Source organism: Haemorhous mexicanus, chromosome 3 (genome assembly GCF_027477595.1).
Source record: "Haemorhous mexicanus isolate bHaeMex1 chromosome 3, bHaeMex1.pri, whole genome shotgun sequence".
Classification (NCBI taxonomy): domain Eukaryota; kingdom Metazoa; phylum Chordata; class Aves; order Passeriformes; family Fringillidae; genus Haemorhous; species Haemorhous mexicanus.
In genome coordinates, this window is record NC_082343.1 from 65996897 (window position 1) to 66020126 (window position 23230).

The 23230-nt window shown below is 36.6% G+C and overlaps 1 protein-coding gene across 7 annotated transcripts in view; it reads left to right on the forward strand.

Annotated features, from left to right (window-relative positions):
* TRDN (triadin) overlaps positions 1-23230 on the forward strand; it is a 225288-nt gene that overhangs the window by 159103 nt on the left and 42955 nt on the right. For all 7 annotated transcript variants that reach the window (XM_059842181.1, XM_059842185.1, XM_059842183.1 and 4 more), the window contains 4 exons: positions 487-537; positions 2334-2384; positions 2957-3007; positions 14460-14489. In XM_059842181.1, the coding sequence (XP_059698164.1) occupies positions 487-537; positions 2334-2384; positions 2957-3007; positions 14460-14489 (183 nt within the window). The remainder of the gene's footprint in view (positions 1-486; positions 538-2333; positions 2385-2956; positions 3008-14459; positions 14490-23230) is intronic.

Here is a 23230-nt window from a genome sequence, read left to right on the forward strand (position 1 = left end):
TAAATACACTTAGGGTGTCAAGCAACTGTTGCTTTAAAAAAAATATATTTAAGCATTAGTTGTTTACACAACATAGTGTATGGTTTTCCTGTGCTTGCTGACCCTGAATTCATGTTCCCTGAAGAACAGAGGTAAAGATATATTCTTCAGACAGAGAAAACAGAAACTGTCTTCTTTGGATAAGACCCAAAGAATTCCTAATCCTGTGTCATTGCTTGCATTTTCCTTGTCTTTCAATTTTTCTCTTCTATGTTGTTTCTACAGACAGTCACCAAGAGCAATTTCTATTCTTGCTTTTGCTACTAACATTACTGCACCTTAAAAATATGAGACAGTCTCTAGAGAGGATATAAAGAAAGGTCAAGCTTGCATCTATTTATGTTCACAATTTTGGTCATGTTTTCTAAGTATTTCTTGGCTTTTCTTTTAAATGTAGAAGGGTACTCTTGTCTTCTAAGTCTCAGAAACATAATTATCTTCCTACAGATTCCCTGAAAGTAAAAAATCCCAAGAATCCAGAAAGCATAAGAGAAAAAGGTAAGTGAAGAAGTTAAGAAATCCAGACCTGAATATCAGAATAGTTATTCAGTCTAGAAAGAGCTCTTGAGTAGGTATATAGAAGTGTGGAAAACCAAAACCATCCTTGTTCCTGTTTAGATTATTTTAGCCATGATATTGTTTTTAATAATATTTGTGCTGTACAGATCCCAGCAGGATCCCTAGAAATCATCTGGGTTTCTTTTAAATGTGAATATTTGAATTTATGTCTTGGGGGAAATACTAAAATTTGGTTTCATACCACTTTTGGATGTTAGTCTGTCAAAAATGAGTTGTTTAAATCCCATAGTGGGAACAGTACTGAAGGAAACTAGACTAAATCAGGCCCATGTGGCTACAGCTCAGGAATGTGGGTGTCTGAGAATGAAACTGGCTGAGGCTACTCACACATCCAGGTGTTTGAGAGTGACTGATATGACAAAGTTTTTTCTTAATTTGTTGGCAATGTGGGCACATACCTCTCTGTGTCTAATCCTTTCAGTTGCAAGACCACTGCTAACTGTTCCCACAGGGGTCATGGGGTGCTTGATAGCATCTATTTGGAGCAAACCCTATTTGTTGCAACGTGCTGTGTATGGAACACTCTTTCTGGAGAGTACTGAAACAGCTGAAAAAGTTAAACAGCTAAGGCTGTCAGTACTGTGCCTGGTTCCTGAGCTGGAACAGCACACCTGAAGTACAGATTGTTACAAAGTCCCATTTTTTTTGGAAGCTGGAGATATTTGATGTAGTCCAGATTATGGCTGCTGAATAGATATAGAACAAACTGACACACTTCTGCAAGGAATGTATTATTCCTTGTAAAAACTGTAGGAAATGAAGCCAGGATGTCCCTTGTAGAGAGAATTCTCCTCTACGCCGCTGCTGTCAGTCTCTGTGTCTCACCTGGGCACCAAAAGAAGATCATAGTTTTCCTTTATTTGTGCTTACACAACTCCTGAATTTTTGGGGGACTTTTGGGGGATTTGTTTGATTGGTTGGTTTGGTTTTTTGTCCTTGAGTTCTGCCTTGTCAGTTACTGGAAAGGGAGAACTAGAATATCACGTTTCGGTTTTTTCTCATCTCCTTTAATACTTTGTCATATACTGAAGAAAAAAAAATTAAAGATACAATTAAGTCCCTGGACTATTCATTTTGACATAAAATATATGAATGCACATTTGAAGGATGAGCACTGCTCTCCTTTTATAGCCAGTGTGCCTGTCATTTTAAAAGGCTGTATATACACAGGAAGTGAAATTCTGTTCACAGGCAATACCTATAGGGCCTCTTCAATATTAAAAGAGTATTGGAGTCCTGAATGAGTAGCTGATCCTTTTGTCACTCCTGAATAAAAAAAACTCCCATTTACCTTTGTCAGCAGCCTCTGGCTTTCAAGAGAAGTATTCCTAATATTTCAATTGTATCAATGTGGATTAATTTTTATTTGGGTTCAGCAAGAGAAAAAATCATTGATGCCAACTGTTCTGTAGAATTTCTTACTTCTTTTTAAGTAATTCTTCCTTGCCTGCTTGAGAGAAGGCTCCACATTTTCCTTAAAATTCAGAGAAACTAATGACATTTTGAAGGCTTATTATTTTGCATATCCAAGACTAGAAAGATGAATGGATGACCTTGTTTTTTTGTCCTGTTCTTTATTTCCATGCTGTTAAATCTATTTAATTATCACATCTCTTTTGCTCTCCACATATCAAACTGTTTGACTTGCTTTCTATTCAAGTGTCATCTTATTTCCCTAACCTGACTCGTGATAAATGTTAAATGTTTCTTTCTAGAGACCGGAAAAAGAAAAGATGTGAAGCCTCCAACAGCCTTAAAGGAAAAAGGTAATGTCTTATAATTATGTGGCTGGCAAATAACAAGTCTTCTGCTCGTATCTCAGTGCAGTTTTGATATATTTTGAATTACAGGCTGTTGGCAAAAGGGGACCAAACCTAGATTCTTCTAATTTAAAAGATCTGATACATTGAAAGGAGCAGTGTCTGACATGATTCAGAAATAATAAAGCCATTACACTTCTTATTGTGGTGTTCTTTAACTGCTGTCTGACCTGCACAGCCAGTATTGCAGTGGGAGTGCTAGTCTGTTCTGAGTGAATTATAACAGAGCAGCTGCTGAATGCACATGGCAGGCTGAAATGATAGGCTGCACAGGAATGAGTGTAGGGTTTGACCCTCAGAAACTTGGCCAGCAAATTCAGTGGGAATTATTTTTGGTTTGCTTTCAACTTTAGTTTTCGCCTTTTATTGAATTAAATGGAAATTCTAATTCTTAACACATCTCTTTTATGCATTGGCTGATCTGGTGTTCTGCACATTTGTTACAGTACCAATGATCACAGTGTATATTTATGTTGCTAATTTTCTTCTTTCATTTTTGTGTTTGATTTCTCTTTCAGACTCTTCAAAACGAAAAGAAATTAAGGTTTCAACTAATCCTAAGGAAAAAGGTAACAATCCCAAGTCGAACTGAACCTTAACCTAAGTTTCAGTTGAGAAAATAAATCCATTTTTCAAGGAGTCGCAAATTAGATCCTAGTTTCTTTGGATAGTTATTCCTGAATATCCTTGAATGGCATCCTTTGCTGCTGAACATTCTTTTTACCTGATTGAACAAGTGACAGGTGCATATGAGGCTATACAAAGTTGTAGCTGCGGTATTTTATAGACTCTAAAGTCAAGAGGAATTAGTTTCTTTTTTCTTGATTTTTGTCTCATTCTTTCTATTTAAATTAGCCATTTCAGATTGCATTTTACTTCTTCCACATGTTATTTGATTGTACTTTTCTCTTTCTTATATTGAAATATCAGCACTAGCCATCAAATAAAAATCAATTACAATTTATAGTACATCTCAAATACATACAAATAGGCATATTTAGGCACTGTAATTATAATTAACCAACTATGTTCAGGTTTATTTACTCATATCAGATAAATTAAAACAAAACTTAATTTACTTTTATCCTATTTGCATATGGATTAAATCCACTTTTTCATTATAAAACAGTTGCTCAAGTTAAATGTGTAAACAATGGAATACATGGATAAAAATATGTAATAACTTGTTAGCCAACAACAGTCATTTGAGTCATGGGAATGTAGTAGTCTATCTTAAAATCTTCCAGTCAGTTTTGAAAACTGTTTCAGATAATTGAATAATACGGCTTTCTATCTTTAGAGTTTCCCTAAGGAATACTAGAAGTATTGAGTCAATATTTTCTCTGACAAAGTTATGAGAGACAACATTTGCAAGTTTTTAAGCGCAGGTATTTCTCCTAGAGTATAACAGAATAGCAGAAATCAGCTATTACTTCGCATAGTTGTATCGTTCAGAATCAAAGTAAAGGCTTAAGTGCTGCCAGAAAAAAGTGCTATTGACAGTAGCTCTGTCAAGAAGGACTTGGAGGTGCTGGTGAATGAGAGACTGGACATGAGCCATCAATATGCTCTTGCAGGCAAGAGACCCAATTGTATCCTGGGCTGCATCAAAAGCAGTGTGAGCAGCAGGTCACAGCCGGTAATTCTTTCCCTCTGCTCCGCTCTGGTGAGACCCCACCTGCAGGGCTGCATCCAGTTCTTGGGTCCCCAGCACAGAAAGAACATGGAACTATTGGAACAAATCCAGAGGAGGCCACCAAGATAACTTGAGGGATAGAGCACCTCTCCTGTGAGGAAAAGCTGAGAAAATTGGGTTTCTTCAGCCTGGAGCAGAGAGGCTTTGGTGTGACCAAATTGTGACCTTACAGTACCCGACAGGAGTCTTTAAGGAGGACGGAGTGAGACTATTCACAAGAACATGTAGTGACAGGACAAGGGGGGATGGGTCCAAACTGAAAGAAAGTAGTTTTAGATTAGATATGGGGAGAAATTTTTACTGTATAGGTTGCCTAGAGAAGTTGTGGATCACACCCCTGGAAGTGTTCAAGGCCAGGTCAGATGGGACTCTGATTTATGTGGCCCAGTCGAAGATGTCCCTGCTGCCATGGGAGGGAGGTGGAACTGGATTATCTTTAAGGTTCCTTCCAACCCAAACCATTTTATATTTCTATGAAAATGAACTAGGGCTTAAATAGTCTGAAACTCCTTGTAGTAGTCAAAGTAGATGAACCTGAATTGTCAGTTCAAGGTCCAGGGCATTAGAAAAATAGGGATACATTATTGTACCATTCCATTTAGTTTGCTTTAGCCAACTGGGAATAACCCTTCACAGACAGAGTTGGCAAGTGTTGAAACATACCATACAGAGAAGTGGTAGAGTTGTCTTTCCTGAAAGTATTTTAAAAATTTATGGATATGGCATTTAAGGACACGGTTCAGCAGTAAAAAATGGTGGTGGTGCTAGACTGACACTTCGACTTGATCTTAAAGGTCTTTTACAACTTTAATTCTATGATTCTAAGTCTGGACAGATTTTTCTATATTGATTATTGGTTTAATAGAACTTGGTTTATTCTTTTAATTTTGAGGCAAACAAGGCCTATGGTCTTCTTGTTAGGTTCTTCCAAAAATGTCTATGAAATATAGTTAAATTAATGAACAGTTAAACATTAATTAGACCCTTAAGTATTTGACTCTGGACCTTTTAATTGAGTTTATTCTCTAATTCTTCTCATAAATATTTATATTTGGAAGATTGATTTATTTAAGTGATAATGAGAATAATATCCTATTTTCTTCAAAAGATCAAGAATTGCAAAGAAAAAATACATGTCTGTAAAAGTGTCTTAATTGCAATGCTAAGGAATTAGCTTCAGTAAAGTGTCAAACACCCACCCAACTATACAAAGAATAAGTATTTTAAGACTACTTTGTTTACTCTGTTTGATTAGCCAGTGAAACAACTGGTGAATAACAGCTCCTGTCAAATTCCAAAACTGAATTATTTCAAGAAAGGATATGTTTAATTAAACACTGTATAATTCCACTGACTGCACATGAAGCAGTTTATGCTCAGTATATTTGAAAAAGAAAGTTACTACCCAGAAGTGAAGAACGCTACTCTCTCTCTTTCTTTATAGTAAAAGTCTTCTTCCTCTAGTAGCTGATAGAATATATGGAAGATTTTTCTTATGGAATAGCAGTAGAAAGTACAAGCTGTGTTCAGAAATGAACTTTCATTTTATGCAGATTTTTTCTACATGGACTAACTTTTTGACCTACAGATTAAAACACTGTAAGAAACATAAAAATCTATGTTGTTGTGTTGTCTTACAGTCTTACAGTTTTCTGCTTGTCAAAAGACAAGAATGAAGATTTGAATGTTTAGTGTGAACTATGCTGAGTTTACTGAAGTTTAAGGTCACATTAGAAACACCTATGATTGTTCTCTTAAAGAAGCATGGGTGAAGTCTGAAATAGAATTGATTGGTTTTATACTTACAGCAGGGTATTTGGATGAGCAATGGACTGTCAAACTCATGTGGAGTTTGATAGCTGTGGGTTTACAGAGCCTTTACCAGTTTCCCGAGCAAGATGAGCACTACCCACTTCAGTAATTCCTACTGCATTGCATACAGCCTTGTATGTCATCTATGGATGTACTTCATGCCTTGCACAGCTCTCTGAGTGCAACTGATATCTCACACCTGAGACATCATTTCTCTTTGACTCTAGCTGACTCTATAAGAACTTAAAATACTTGGATTAGATTCTGTCTGACACACAATTGGGCCAACTGCCTGCTAAGTCTTGTGTATCTTAGGTCTGCCCAGTGAGAAGGACTATAGATCCTTCAAGGCCCTGAAGCAGGACTGCAACAGAAAAGTTGATTAGGAAAGTTGAGCTCAAGTGGGAAGATCTCAGGTTGCATACTCTTACATAGTGACACGACTTTTATGACAACAATAGGATTCAGTAATTTGCTAGTCATCAAAGTTCTTGACGCAGCAAATCTTATACAATCTTCCTTTGGAAGCAGTTCAGCTCAGTGGCTGCAGGTTTTTAAAAGTTGTTTCTGTCTTTTCTGTTTCATGTGACAGATATGCTGTTTCTTACCTTCTGGGATTCAAACAAGTACAACATTTCCAAATACAACTAACTCAGTGACACTGAATATGCATGACAAGGCATTGACATTTTGTCAGAAGAGTGTAACCCCAATGTGTAAAGTGGCTTTAAGCATTCGTGTGGGATGCTGCGCATCACTAACCCTCTCTTTCTTAACAATGATAAGTGACATGTCACATACATCAAGCAGACAGTTTGAGAAAATCCTCTCTGGAGAAAAGTATTCCAGAATTTTTTTGGCCATTGCCCTGTAACCAAGTGTGAGCAGGAGGTCACCTTTCTGAGAGCTTTATTTTTTTAGCCAACTGACAGTGCATGGGGTGCTTCCTCAGAGGACATCTCAGGTTAAACTAGCCAACCAAAAATGCCTTGAGAAACAGCAGTGTTTGGATTAGCACTTGCTACTTTACAGAAATCTGTCAAATCCAGTGTAAATTGCAATAACAGAAGTGGCCTCAGTTATGATCTCTGAAATGTGAAAATCAAATTCACAGAAGTTCAATGTAGAATTATAATGTAAAATAGAGAGCTAATATGAGAGAACAAATAGAGAACTAAAATGTAAGGTAGATAGATTTGATATACAAAAATCTCAATATTAGCCTGTTCAAATGACTCATCTATTACAGAACATCATTGCTTCACACTCTCTGTAAGAAATACTTCAAGAAAATACCAGAGCTTTAAAAGGCAGACTAACATAATGACACATTTTTAACCAAGACTGAGTCATAACAGCAGGTATAAAATTTCTATTTTGAGTCAGCACTTCTCTGTAATATTCTTCAATAGGTGCAAGAAAATAAGGAAAAAATAACAGAAGTAACATATGTAATATGAATGAACACCAAAACAGAAAAGGGAGTTAAACTTTTAATTCCAAAAAGTAGGGTATATAAAGATAAGGTATGTTTTATGGCAAACTTTAAAGTGTGAAGTTGTCCTCATGGCTTGATACTTGATTTTTTTTTATTACTTTTCCCTAAGGAAAATATTCAAGCTGAATAATATTCACCTGCATAGGTATGTAGAAATACACTTTGGTAGTAAAAACAGGCGTGTAAATGAAAGTATATCTGCAGATACTTCAGGTATTTCCTGGAGTTAGGGACTGCTACATGCTGCTACATGCTGGTACAACAAGAACTCCATAACAGCATCCTGAAAAATCCTCTGAATCACAAACTCACAGACTTATTTATGCTGGAAAAGGCATCCAAGATTATTGAATCCAACCTTAGACAGAACACTTAATTTTCAACAAGACCATGGCACTAAGTGCCATCTCCAGTTGTTTTTTGAACATCCTGGGAAGCCCATCCAGCACTTAGTAACCCTTCCTGTGAAGAATTCCTCCTGATGTCCAATCTGAACCTGCCCTGGTACAGTTTGAGGCTATGTCCTCTTGTTGTGACATTGGTTGCCTGGGAGAAGAGATCGACCCTCACCTGCCTAGAGCCTCGTTCCAGGCAGTTGTAGGGAGCAGTAAGGTATCCCCTGACCCTCCTTTTCTCCAGGCTAAATACCCCCAGGTCCCGCACCTGCTCTTCATAAGACTTGTGCTGCAGACCCTTCAGCAGCTTCATTGCCCTTCTCTGGACACACTCCAGAACTTCAGTGTCCTCCTTGAAGTGAGAGGCTCAGAAATAAATCTAACTTTTTATTTTTGCATGTTTATGCAATAAATAAAAATTCTTGATGCATATTATTATTGTTTCACATATTATTTTAGATCAGAAACAAGAATTCTGACTGGGATTCTCTCTGACTGGGATAATCTGCTTCTCAAGAGCTGACAGAATCAGACTTATTCTGTTTTATTGCCATTTTTCTCATAGACTTATAGAATAGTTTAAATTAGGAGGGATCATCTTGTTTTACTCACCCTGGCATGGACAGAGACACATCAAACAAGACCAAGTTCCTTAAAGCCCTATCAAACCTGACTTTGAACACTTCCAGGGATGGGTCATCCACAACTTCTCTGAGCAACTTATTCCAGAGCCTTATCACCCTCACAGTAAAAAAATTCTTCCTAATATCTAATCTAAACCTACTTCCTTTCACTTAGAAACCTTTTCCCCTTGTTCAGTCACTATATATTCTTGTAAAGAATGCTTCTCCCTCTTTCTTTTATGCTCCTTCAGCTATTGGAAGCTGCTAGAGGATGTCCCCAAAAAATTATCTTCTCCAGGCCAAACAAACCCAGCTCTCTCAGCTTGTCTATATAGCACAGGTGCTCAGGCTTTCTGATCATATTCATGGCCTCCTTTAGATCCACTGGAATTCTTCATGTCCTTCTCAAGTTCTGGTCCCCAGAACTGAATGTAGTACTGCAGGTGGGATCTCACCAGAGTAGGACAAAATCTCTTCCCTCACCCTGCTGGCCCAACTGCTTTTGATGCAGCCCAAAACATGGTTAGATTTCTGTGAATGCACATTGCTGGGTCATGTCGAACTTCTTGTCCACCAACATCCCCAAATAGTTCTCCTTTGGGCTTTCTCAATCCATTCTCTGCCCAGTCTGTATTTGTGCTTGGGATTGCCCCAGTCCGTGTGTGGGATCTTGTGCTTGGCCTTGTTGAACTTCATGAGGCTCACACAAGTTACCAAGTGTGTCACAGTCCCTCTGGATTTATGGCCCCAATTGCACTGGACCAGGCTCCATAAACATTCAAAGGGAACTTGTTTAGGAATATTACCATACTCTTGCCTCTTCTACCAAGTGACTTTACAGAGAGAGGACTGTGGTGTTTTAGGAATGGTATTCCTCAATTTAGTGTTGAGCACTCCAAACCACGCACTGCTCAGTCACTTTCCCCTTACTCCTCCACTGTGGTAGGCTGGAGAGGAGAATTAGAGGCCCAAAAGTTACAGATCGTGAGTTGAAATAAGAAAAATTTGCTGGAAACAGCAATGAAATAGGACAATGAGCAGTAACAGCAACTATATTAATGGCAGAGTGTACAAGAAGAAAAGCAAGTGATTCACATGTGAATGTTCCCTGTGGAAACACTAACAACTGACCTCTCTGTCCACCACCTAACCAACCTGGAATCCATCTCTATCTCCATCCCCAGAAAATGATGTGAAGTAGTATAGAATTACCTCTGGGTCCTGGCTATGCTCCCTTCTGACAACTGTAAAATTTAACCCTATCATATCCAGATCCAACACGTGGGGTTAATAATCCATACAGTGTGAATACTGATAATTCAACTCAGAGTTTGCACACTTTCCTTCTAAACAATATCGTTCTGTATTCTCATTAAGGCATTGCTGGTGATAAAGAGAAAAAACACTGTAAACTTTTGGGGGTTATCTAGCGAATAATTTTTTTCTTAGTAGGTCAGCAGCTATATCTTACAAATTAAGGCAAAAGGGATAGGCAGGTTATGAGGGAGTTCAACTGTAACATAATTCTTCCCCATTAGTGATAAAATGCATGAATATAATTGAATAAGAGGTTATTTCTCCAAAACTGTTCATTAAAATCTGGACCAGAGGAGGAAAAGGGCAGGAAAGGTTTTTTCTGCTACCAAATGAGAATCATTCTAAATAACAGATGCTTCAGAAAATTTAAAAGCTAAATTCTCCTCTCTGATACTCAGTATACTGGTTCTTTTAGCTGCAGTTTCTTAACATGAGTAAGATTTCATTTGACATGAATAAGAGAAATTCTGAACTCAAAAAGACTGAAAGAGGAAGAGAAAATACCTTCTAGGAAGGTCTGAGAGAGAACTATCACTGTATATGGTTCTTAAATATTTTAAAACAGTATCTTCTTCTCAAGCTATGAACAGATGGACAATTTATGGTGAGATGGGCAAAGACAGTATCAACTCAGTGAATGCCAGATGCTTTGCTCTAGCTGTCTACATGAAGTGGTTTTCACTTCAGCATAACAGCATGCATATGAACAGTTATCACAGAGTACCTGACACATGGGATGAGTTTGCATTGATCTTGTTTCACCACAGCTTACAGGTTTAAAAGCAAAATAAATATAAGAACTTAGCCAAAACTTTGATTACTTTCAGACAAAACAGTTACCATGTCAGGGGAAATACACTTAAATTACTCCAGAGTTATTCAGAAATTAAAAATCTGTCAGAAATTTGGTGAATTCGTAATTAAATTAATAACAAAACAAAATATTTGGAAGTTCCAGCCTGTGTTCTATCTAGAATGGAAACTATGTCTTAGTAATAACTGTTTCCAATAAATTAATAAAGTCATAAGCACAGCATTTATTTAATGTTTTAAATAGACCTTTTTAAAGTTTCATTATAAAAATTACTGCAGAAGCCAAGGAGCTGCTGCCTAAGACCTACAGTATTAAAGAAAATAAATATCTGGTCAGGAATTGGAGAGCAATTGATTAATTTTCATCTTGCAGCTTGTTTATAGAATAATTGCTTATGATTCCATGTCTGGACTCATGTTATATGCCTTAATTAACGAGATAAGATAGAAATAGCAATGTAATGAAATTTTCAGATGACAAAATCAGTTAAAGAATTCAGGATAAGAAGGGGCTGTGGTACATTGAATTTATTAGGTGAACAGACAGCATGATGTCAAAGAAAATTTAGTGTCAATAAACATAATGAAATATGTAGTGGAGGGAAAATATTAAAGAAATATTTATCTCTAAATTCACTGTGTAAAACCGGGAAAGTACCAAAGTATTGCTGCAGGCAAGTCAGTGAAAAACTTTCTTCTATATGCGAATGCGTTAGGAAAAAGGCATATAATATTCTAAAGCTATTGCATAAATCAAAGCTGCATCTTGTCTAGAGTGTTGTGTACAAAACCCTTACATGATAATGTGGCTAGGAAAACAACAGAAGCTAGGAAAAACAACAGAAGTCTCATACCAAGTGAAATGGGAAGGATTCAAGATTTCCTCGGAGATTAATTAGTATGATCATGATAAGACTGAAAATCACAAATCTAAGTCAAGGGCTCTTTGGAAATGACACAGAGGAACTGGATATCTGTATGGAAATGTAGTTTTCATAATTAATTATTGCACATTTAGAAATAAAGTAAAACTTCCTGTTTCAGGATGGAAACCAACTGCTTCTTATAAGAAAATAAAAGGAGAAATTGTAGAAGACACTTCTATGACAGTATTTAGACTAAATATCTGTTTCTGGCTATTTCTGGGTATAAAGCTACATAGAAAGAACTGATTTTTGAGTAGGAACCAGTGTTTTCACGGTTTTTGCTGCTTTCAAGTTATCTTCAGGATTTTGAAAAGGTTTGTGTTTGCTCAACAGCTCAGAAAAAAGTCCTTTGAAAACACCACTATGTATGAGATTGAAGGACTGCTATTGATCACTGTTCAAGTTTCTGATAAAAGCCTGAAATAATACAGCAATCTTAAACTTGAATGTTTTTCCTCCTTGAAAATACTTACGGCATTATCACAGTTTTCTGACCTTTCTACCACTGGAATTTACCTTTCTTTTCCCACCCTACACAAAAAAAAAAAAAAAAAAAAAAAAAAGGTCCTCCATGGCTTGTAAAGATTGCTTTGACCTATTCTCGAAACCTAAAATATGAAATATGGCAATGCTCATTTCTGGAATAGTTGTCAGTCTAGATTTGTAATTCCAGAACACGGTGTGTATATTCTTGATAAATGTGTTTTGCTTTTTATACTATCTATATTAACTGAAAAAGTATGATTGGATTTGGACAGGCCTAGAAAAGACAGACTGTGATTTAAGGCTGCTAATAGAGTCCTCTTTGAATAGCTTTGTGTGTACAAATTCTTAATTCAAAAACTACAAGACAAGTCTCTTCAGTACAGAGCAAAACAAGTTGACTCAAAAATTTGTTCTTTCTCCAGATAATCAGGGTAAAAAGCACACAGCCAAGAGCATCCCTTATATTGGAGCATCATATTTTCTAGTTCATCACTCTGTTTCATGCCCTTCCCTCCCCAGCTACCATACATTATTCAGCAGGTAATCTGGCCTTTTATCACTGGCAAACTAAGTTCCTTGGGTAAACTATCCATCTTTTTGCTGTTTTTCAGATTCAGACACATGGCTCAGCTTCTGAAATAGCAATGTAAAGGACAGTGTTCTTCCCTTTTTCATTTATTCCTTATCAGTTCCTGCACATTCACCTATAAGCCCTTCCCAGAGTCTCAGCATTTGGAGTTCCTGTTGATTTGGGAGTCACTTCAAAACACCACAAGTGGCTATAGAAGTATGTCTTCCAAAGGCCATTGTGGCCCCTATAGCAAACTCTGGGTGTAAAAACTACTCAATCTGCTGTAACCACAGTTTGTGAAATGTGCACAGCACAGCTTTGATACACACATTACCTAAAAAAGGGAAATTATGGCAAAGAGGAGCAGATCCCAGAAACCTTGTGCCAGATTTTCACCGATTCTAGTCATGAAACCTTTTTTTTTGAGCACATTCTTGAGATGCTTAAAATTTATCTAATTCTCAAAGGAGAGTAGGTGGTAGAAAACATGAAAAATCTGTGAAATCAGAATATTTTTTTCCACAGGCCATTGATAAATAGCATTTTAGTAATTCAAGGTTTAACTGGTTCCTTCTTGATCTGTTTTATCCAAATGTACAGTTTGAAGTAAAATGATTTCTCATTTCAAGAGCACTGAAGAGACAGAGATGAGCACACAAAATGTGAACATTTGAAACTACTAGGGAGTGTCTACCCTCTTCTGACCTCATGATCTTTTATTCCTGTCTTATACCAGGGCACATTATCCAATAATTGCAGAGTTACACTTCTGCTTGTTTCATTTGCAGTTCCAGTGCCACATCAGATCCATTCATATTGGCAGCCTGGTGCTGAACACCCTTTTCTGGGAAATACAGGCTCTGAATCTTAATTCCTCTCTTCTTTTGCCTGCAAATGCTAGCCTAAGGCAGAGGCTTACTAAGACCACTTCTAACAGACATTTCAAAATAAAGGGACATCTGTAACTACATTTTTAGAAGTTTCAATCCTATAAATGTGGGCTAGGGAATGGATTTTGAAGAGATTTAAGAATAAGCTTGGCTTATCTCCATCAGAGTTGCAGCAGTCTTCTGTAAATGCAGGTAACTCTCATTTTAGACACCTCATCCCTTTTAGTAAAATTTTGTTATGATTTCACAGCACTCGTAGATGTATGCAAGTTTTTATTGGAATACTGGGCTGAGTTTTAGGGGGCTTTTATTCTGTCTCCAGAGTTAGAATATTGGGCACACATCACAGCTTCCAGTGAGGAGCTAATTCCAGGTTTTTAAAATTTGATTTAAATTTTAAAGTACCAGTTTTCTTCCAGTCTCTTTCCCATTTCCCTTCCCACAACACTCATGCTATGGGATTTAGAGGGGGGATTGCTGGATAATCAGGTCTTGAAAGTCTTGATATTCAGCACAGGCTTAGAAACATAATTTCAGGCAGTTTTTTACTTCTTATTTTATGGATATTTTTAACACTACAATTTCTAATAGCAAAAAAGTATGCATTTATCTTAAATTGATGATGTCTCATAACCTTTCTCTATACTCCTCTTACCCCTTTATGCCTTGCCATTTCAATCTGTCCTCCTCCTTCATTGTTGATTTTGAAATATACAACCTATGACTCTCTCCCATTATCAGTGTCTGGAAGGAAGGATGACCATGACTAAAATTATTTGTGAGAATGTAGAAAGCTGGAATATGCTTTCATCAATAGCAGAGCTGGGTGGGGAAATGTTTCCTCATCTGGCAAAGAAATGTACTCCTTTATGGCATAATATATGTGTGATTTGATATAGGTATACAAATGTTCATATAGGTATTTGAATTATTTTTACTGATACTGCTATTAACTTCACTTTTGAAAACACTGTATTTTTTCTTTCTGTTTCAGCTGCAGTGAAAAAGGAGGGGGATAAGAAAGGTAAATCAATCTTTTCCCTTGACTGAAACATCTTTCAGGCTGCGACTGCTGTGAGAAATGTTTCTTTCGTTCGGTGATACAATTGCCATGATATACAGCATTGTGATGACATGCAGCCCCGCGTGTGCTACCATCAGCCAACTTTATCTGCTCCTGCTGTGATAACACTGTTGTCATTTCCACTACTGGTAGCTCCTTTCTAAAATGAGCCAATACAGACCCGTGTCAGACATTTCCTCATTCTGGCTGGGAGGAAAATGAAAGGCCTCTGTTACCACGTTAGGATTTGTCAAAGAGAGGAAAACTTGCAGTGCACCATGCATGCTGACCTGGCTGCTTGTTCTTTGCAGAAGTTGCTTTTCTAGGCACGTTTAATTTCCTCTTTTCACATATATATGGAGCTTGCATGTAACCTTTGCTGAAGTCATTCCCTGATATTTTAACAGATCAGTGGAAAAATTTGCCCTAAATCAGAACAAAAAATATTACTTTTATTTAAAGATAAATATAATGTTTTTATCAGACCCTAAATATCTATTTGTAGTGTTGTCTTTCAGAATAAGATTTGCTGAATTAAAACTTTTTTTTCCTAATTTTCTGATTTTATTTAGACAGCAAAAATAATGAAATATTTGCACTGAGGTGGTATTTTTTTTAATCTGTTCAACTTTATTGAGTACCAGGCTTATAAATCTCCTCTTTCTCACTAAATAGAGCAATGGGAACATTTTCAGAACATATCTATATATTTCTTAGGATTATTCGAGATTTTTTTTTTTTTTAATTCAATGAGAAAAAAAATAGCTCTTTATTATGGATGGGAGATTTGGTGGAGGGGAGGGCTAGGGCTTGTCTTTTGCCATTTGGAAATTCTGTGGTTCACATAAGTGTACAATGGAGCCAACCTTTACTGCCTGTACATGAAGACATTTTCAATCCTACTAATTTATTGGGGTTTTTCTTTTATCCCTGTATAGAGCTGTTAACTGAACTGAAAAAAAAAAATATATATAGTCTCAACTGTTTTATCAGCTCATGAGTAAATCTTGGCTGTGTTGATGTTAGTGGCAAAATTCCCATTCACTCTACTAAGGCCAAAATTTCACTGCATGTCTTTAACAGAACAATAAAATTAATTTCAGTTATCAAAAACAACCATGCTTAATAGGTATTAAGCAGGATAATTTGTCCAAAGATTAATTTGCAACAACTGAGGCATGAAAGGTAGCACATGAAGCAGGGAGAATCAGAAAACTGGCAGCTACTCATAGGGCCATTGGTTTTCAGATATCAAAATGTCTGCAGTTTTCAAAAACAAACTGCTACATCCTTGATGGAGAGAAAAGAACAAGGTAATTGTTAAGGGTGCTACTTCTCTCACTCTTGTCAAATTGTGGACCCATTCTTTTACAGAACACCAGGGGAATTTGTTTTCAACACCTAGTGCTCATTTTCCACCAGCTAGGATTTTCTTCCCCCTTACTCAAAATTTTCCCCAACAAAACTGATTGAAAAATGCATTTTTCAGGAACATTCTTTGAAGTTAGATTGATTTTTCCATTTCATTTTCTTTTCTATATTTCTTTTGCTTAAAAAAATTTCCTTTGATTTCTTAGTTGAAAGGATTTTGCAACAAGTGTGTGTAGGCTACTTTCAAGCACCTGGCTCAGGCTGTATCTCATCCTGCTGGTTACCACCAACCTATTTCACAGAAACATGGAAATATGAACTGAAATTCAGTTTTAGTCATTCTTATGATTATCATCCCTTTATTTATTTTTTTTATTAAACCACCCTCTGGTTTTCTGAGATCATGACCAACATTTTCAGCAAGGAAGGTAGTGATTCTAGTGAAAAAAAACACCAGAAAAATGAAATCTTCAGTGACTAAGGCAAACTGGTTCAGTGATGTTCATGCCTTTAGTAGATATAGGCTAAGCTGAAAAACTGGAGAGAAGTAATAAGGCCTCTTCCAAAAAAATGAACATGCCATGCTTTAGTTGCCATGCTTTCTCATCTAGCTTCCTCTTCTTTGCAGGCCCCACATGGAAAATATTGCAGGCTACTAGCTAACTCCAAATATGATAAGGTTTTATTTATTTCTGCTTATTCAGTTGTCACAAGAAATTGCTCTAGGCTGCATGTGTATTCCTCTGACTGGCAATAAAAAAAGGGTAATGTTCACTGGTTTTGCTTAAGGATACAGTATTTTTTGCACAGCTGCAAAAATAATAGAAGTAACCAGGCAGCGCTCTAAATTGACTAGCTCATTATCCAAAATATATTGTGGTAGTAGCATGCACAGTTCAAACAACACTTTACCATTTCTCCTGTGAATCATACAGCACACACACTGTACTCTACATGAAGCTTTCTCCAATTATTTTGTCCTATTCAAATACATCCCTCATCTAGAAAAACAAGAATAATGAGCCATACAGAGTGACAAGCCATCATAAAAGAGAAGATGGAATGATGCGTTCAGTCAATGGTACATTCTGTGCATAGCATAAATCAGATTTGAAGGAGCTGGCAAGAGACAGAAAAGAACAAAATTAGGAGGGAGAAAGATATTGTGCTGATTTCTCCAAATATGGATGATACCAACAGGAACCTTGAGGCACAATTAATGCATGAAATTTAGGCATTCACTATTTCTCTTTCAAAGGTTAGGTCTCTAGGACTTTGTGACCAAAGTCCTAGAAAATGGGCAGCTTTACCTTCCAGCATCATGTTATGCCTTCTTTCAGTATGTGTGGGATAAAGAAGCTGTCACAGAAATTTGTGAATGTTGTCAATTCCAAAAGGGCAAGAGGCAGAAAACCTTTGCATGAGGAAGGCACTTCCTAAATTTCCTGAGAGCAAATCTGGCTGCCAGTACACAAAAATTTTTAACTCTTGCTAATAATTCAAAGCATCTGAGTAAGGACTCAAACTTATTAAAATAGACCCAGGGGTTGGTGAAGTGATATAAATCCCATAATTTCCAGGGCATCTCCAGAAAACAGTAAGCAGAAATGTTACATGCTGAACTATTTCAGCTTTTTTGCCACATTTAATTGCCATTTTAAAATTAAAGAAATAGAAATAATTATTTTTGTTTCCATAAACCAAAAGACTATTTTCATATTTCAAAAATGTTTTATAACTACAGAGGGTTACAAAAATCCTTTTTTGGAACAGAGCCAGATCAAAGAAAACTTCAAGTTTTCCTAGTTCTGCATAAAGTAGAATTTCTTATTTCAATTCATACTTCCCATACCCTATTTATTTCTGACAATAGAGGACACAGACTGACTAGGGGATGTCAAGCAAGTATGAGGAGTGAGTTGTCTCTCCAGTCGGTGTCAGAAAGTCTTGTTTTGTAAAGATTCTTTACATCTGTGTTTCTAGTGGACCAAACAGAATTCAGCCATGACACACCCCCTGTGGATGCTCATCCTCACAAGTACGGATAAGAACACTCTCATTTCTGAAAGTGACTCGTGAACCTGAGCTGCCAGGGAGTTGGTTTCTCCAGCCTCCTTGGAGATAATGAGCAAGAGACAGAGTACAAACTCTGCCTTGCTCCTGAGAGCACATCCAATTCAAGACCTCTGTGAGTTTCACCTGCTCTGTGGACTGCCTACAGTCAGATATTATGAAGACTTGTAAGTTAGTGAGATGCAGGTCCTGGTTGCCTGTCAGTAGCAACACTCCCATTCTGATTTTCAGCATTAACACGCTGACACCTTGTTCTTAAATTTATTTACTAGTTTTTAGAAAGCAAAATGAAAATCATATTCATGTGACAATTTTTATCCAAATAAATTGACAGGAGAGTATGTGGGATCACATTTCGACTTTTTCTCAATAAATGCATTGTGGTGTAAAAAGTGTATAACATCTGAGTGCAGCTAAAATCAAACAAAATGAAAAAATGGGCAAGCCATGAACATTCAAGCTCCAAACTACATCTTTTTGTCAATTCAGTAAAGTACAATTTCCTTCTAATACTCCTTGTAATGGTATGGCTTGGGAACTGCTGTTCTGCATACAGAGGGTGGAATAAACTGGCCAAGGCACAGTGGCATCCCTTTTCAATATATATAAAAATCAAGATGCTTTCCAAACTGAAAAAAACCCAAATCAAACCAAAACTGGGGGATTTTAGAACAGCTTAGTTTTGTAATTGACCAGAAAAACTGGAAGTCAGCCATCTTATTTATAAAGCAAGTGGTCATGGTAGGGTGGGATTACTGCTCAGCTACAGATGCCACTGGTTCAAGATAAATCTCAGCTTCATGACATCATTTTCTAACAAGAGCCAAAGGATAAGAAAGTAGAGTATCTGATTCTGTAACTGCAAAGTGTATTACACACTCTTAATAGAACTTTTAGTTCTAAAAGAGAGGATTGGAAACCCCAAATCATTACAAATCCTTTAAAAACCATTTTCTTAAAATATGGTAAAAAATTCTGTATTATATACTAGAAAATAATAAATACAGCCATATGCCAGTATGCTGTTGAAACTATTTGTGATATTTTGACCAGCTGAAGGCAGGCAGCTCTCTCAAAGGAAACAGTCACTGAAATAGCCACAAGATGGAGCCCAAAGGATCTTCCAAACTGAAGTTAATATTGTCATCCTGCATCAGATTAAGAGTTAAATAAAGTGATTTTACTGAAGAACACTCTACAGGAATCTTGAACTGGAAACAAGATGCTTTTCAATGCAAATCCACTCCTGACTAAAGATGTTTTCAATTTGATAGATGGTTACCCATGCACTAATGAGCTTTGATTTCCCGTGCTAAAATATCAAGCCCCCAGCATTTTCAAGGTATATTGATAAAGAGATAATTTATATTAAATAAATAAAATTATCTGGAAAGACTAAATCAGTTACTGAAATTTGCTTGACCTCTGCTTGCCTTGTCTCAGCTATCTTAGGGGTATAAATAATTTATGTCAGTTTTACAGGGTTATGTGAGACTCCATGATCTGTACAACCTCTGTTTAATGATGGACAGAACTTCCCATGTTGCAGATATTTCAGTGGCATAAGACATGACCATTCAATATAAGCAGGTAGAGGAATGACTGTCTGAAGTCATGACTATTCACTGAATTCATAAATTTTAAGAGTTTTTTTAGACACTCAGATTAATGTAATCATTAAGAAACTTTACCTCATGCAAACTTAATGTCTAAAGTTGTAAATCTACAGTGAAACTGTTCACCCTAGTCTCAGTTTAGGGCTGATAGAGAGAAATGAGCATCTGCAAAGTGTTTCATCTGTTTTGTATCTGTGTCAGAATGCAATTACTTGCCCCTCTGGAGATAGTTATACTTCTCACTTAATAATAACAGGGAACATAGTTTAGGTTTAGTAACAAGAACAGAAAACAAACGTCAATGAATATTAGGATTGTTTGTTGCTAATTAACAACTTTCCCTCTCTTTTAAGAATCTGACATTGAAAGAGAAGTGAGAAGGAGGAGCAAGAAATTTGTAGATCTTAAAAGCTGATTGAATACTCACTCTCACTGTACTTAGATGGAGAATCTAATGGAAACATTTAATCTAGACATTTTAACAATAAGGTGAAATCTCCATGTTTATCTAGCTAACACCTCTGTGTATTCACAGCTGAAGCACATAAAACTAGTGATGCTACCTTGCATCCATGTTTTTTTCAAAAAATGCCTAAACTTTTATTCTTAGTAGGATTTAAAAAACCTTACAATCAATCAGTTGTAACCTTGATTGGTTTCAACTTTGTAATCTATTCAAGGTCAAATTGAGATTACTCCTTTAAGTCTTATATAATAACACACCTGCAAAATTATTCATATTGATAGACCTGGCATAACATTTCAATTGCAGTTATGATTACAACTTGTGTTAATTGCTCTTACTTGCATTAAAGTACAACAGTAATTTATTCAGACCCTGCTACCAAAAACTGGAGTCAGTTAAACTACTGTTTTAATGATTATGAAGCAGCTGTGATTTCTGAAGAAAGAGTGTTCTGTGTAATTGGTAGCCTGGGTTGTTACTGTAAGTTAGGTATAACACATATATATATTGGCATCCTGTCAGAAACACATCTGTCAATCAGCACAATATGCTTGAACACCTGCATATCCACACAACACATGTTTAATTGGCTAAAAATTTCCCCATGGGATAAACTATTACTTTATTGCTCTGCACAAAGATGTGTGCAAATGAATGCTCAGAGGTATTCTATTCAGATGCAATTCCAGAATGAATAGTTCTTCTAGTGTCAATCTACCTTCCTTTTTCTTATCTACACAGACATCATTTGCAGAAATGTACTTTTGCAGAATGGTAATTAAAGCAAAAGCAGTGATCAGCAGCATTTCATGAGGAACAAAGATTTTTCAGTATGTTATGCCTCTAGAAGTTAGTCATTAGCCCTTTACTTTAATCACCACGATAATTTGAGTAGCACACTGGGAAAAGTCAATTTTTTCAAAAGTCAATTAATTTTTATTGTTCCCCACCCCTTATATCAACTAATCTCTCCTCCAAAATTCTTATTTTCTAGATTTCCATGGCCATCTTATTCTTTTCTAATTTATTGTTATTTCGCATTTACTTAATAACATATGTAAATATATTTTTAGCCATTATTACGCTCTTACAAATCCAGTCATAGATAAGAAGGACCTCAACTAAGAAGTTCCTTTTCAAAGTATTTGCATGGAATCTGGACCCAGGGGGGTTAGTTTGCCAGCTTTCACCAATAACAGGCGTTATGACTGAAGAGTCAATTATAACAAATATTAACATCAGCAAGAGGTGCTACTTTTGGCTCCAATTTTTTATATAGAGTGGTGAACACTTTTTGCATAAACTAACATCTATCTTCTGAAAAATCATTTAACATCCTATAAACTTCAGTCTGCCTGATTTCACTCAGTTGCCCTTTAAGAGTCAATAATTCATGTTGCAATAAAGACAACCCAAGCTCCACTGTGTTTTGCCTTAGCTATATGCAAATGTAAAACTGATATTTCTAAAAGTGAAAGCTTGTTAGGATACTCTCCCTCATCTGTATGTTCCCATCCCACAGTTTCAGGGAACAGCACATGAAAACGTCAGAAGCTGAGGATGATATTGAGAGGAAGCTCTTCAGGTCTTTCACCACACGTGCCTAAAGATGAAATGCATTAATGCAGCAGATGTACCTCATCTACATTTGACTGAAATTTTATTCTTTCCAGCTCTGTCGATGGAAGATTTGTCCTCCTGGGATATTAGGACTTATACTTCTTTAAAGATATTAGTTTTCAGTGCCATCATGCAAGATTGTTGTTTCAACAACTTACATTTCCCAGAGCATTTCTATTGTTTAAGTGACAAACTGGGAAACAGAGAAAGATTGGGATCATTACTAATGATTCCTAAAGGCATGCATCTCAGTTTGAAGTTGAAACAATTCCTCTTATTAAAAGTCATTTAAAAATGTTGGAAATGTCTCTACTTCTTTGCTACTTCTATTATATTTACACCATGATAAAGTTTCTCCCTTCTCTCCTCTCTATTATTTTTTGTTTTCCCTTGTTATATAAAGTACTCTTGAACTGCCAGTTAAAAGAAAAGTCTTAAAAAACAAGTTGTTCTAGACAACGTCAACAAAATCCTCCAAAACCAAGAGTCAGCTCATTTTTCAATATGCAGCCCTGAGGTAAAAAACAAACCAAACAGCAAGGACACACACACGACACCTCTAGGAAAGCAGATAGATATCTTGGGCTAGGCTGCTCTGGTAAAGAAAATAAAGCAGAAAGAACTGTGAGAGCAGCCTGACAGCTTGGAAAGTGGCAATAGGAAGATCACTTTGTTTCAAGTGAATACCATACAAGCTCTAATATTAATGGTTAAGTATTAATGATAACAGAAACCATGGCATTTTAGGAGGGTTTGTCTCAACAATTTATCCTATTATCATCCTTCAGCCACTGCTGATAGAGTGATCCATGGAAATCTGTGGAGATGCACAGACTCAGAGGAGCATTCCTAGACCAAGAGACCAAGCTCTCTGCTTCCCTACAAATATTCCAGACAGTCTTAAACACTTCTCATTTCATCCTTGTCACGTTAATGTGGTATGATACCTCCCTAGTGTTTAGAAACCTGGACAAATATCTTGGAAAATACTAGGTTTAAAGCAAGCCAGAAAATAAAAATGGATGTTGTAGGGAATTAAGAGATCCTGTGAGGACAAGGCTCGTAGAGCATGCAGTTTATTTTAATCATGTACCAGTTTCCCCTGTGTGTGCCATCACCACACACTTCTTGCTTTCTTTATTTTGACTTGGCCACGGGGTAACTCTTGGTCATGCTCTGTCAAGGCAATTTTTCAATGTAGAGCAGAGGTCAGGATGAGCACAAGACATTCTCTTTTTAGGAATGCTGCTGCAGCTAATCTGGTTTTTAAGTCATTTTTTTAGACATATGCTCAGTAGACTGGCTTTGCAGCACAGTCTGCCTGCTTCTCATCTAGCCAGAAGAACTTGAGTAAGACAGGCAGATATGACAGATCAGGTCTGCTGATCTAAAAAATTTATGCAAACGTTTGACTTCTCCTTTGAATGACAAAGAGTAGAGACAACTTCACAAATGTAGGGAACTGCTCCTTAGCAGAGCAGTAAGTCCTAATAATGACCTTTTTTCTGAATTTATAATTTGAGACATGTGAGGAATGTATTTTATTCTGTTTGACT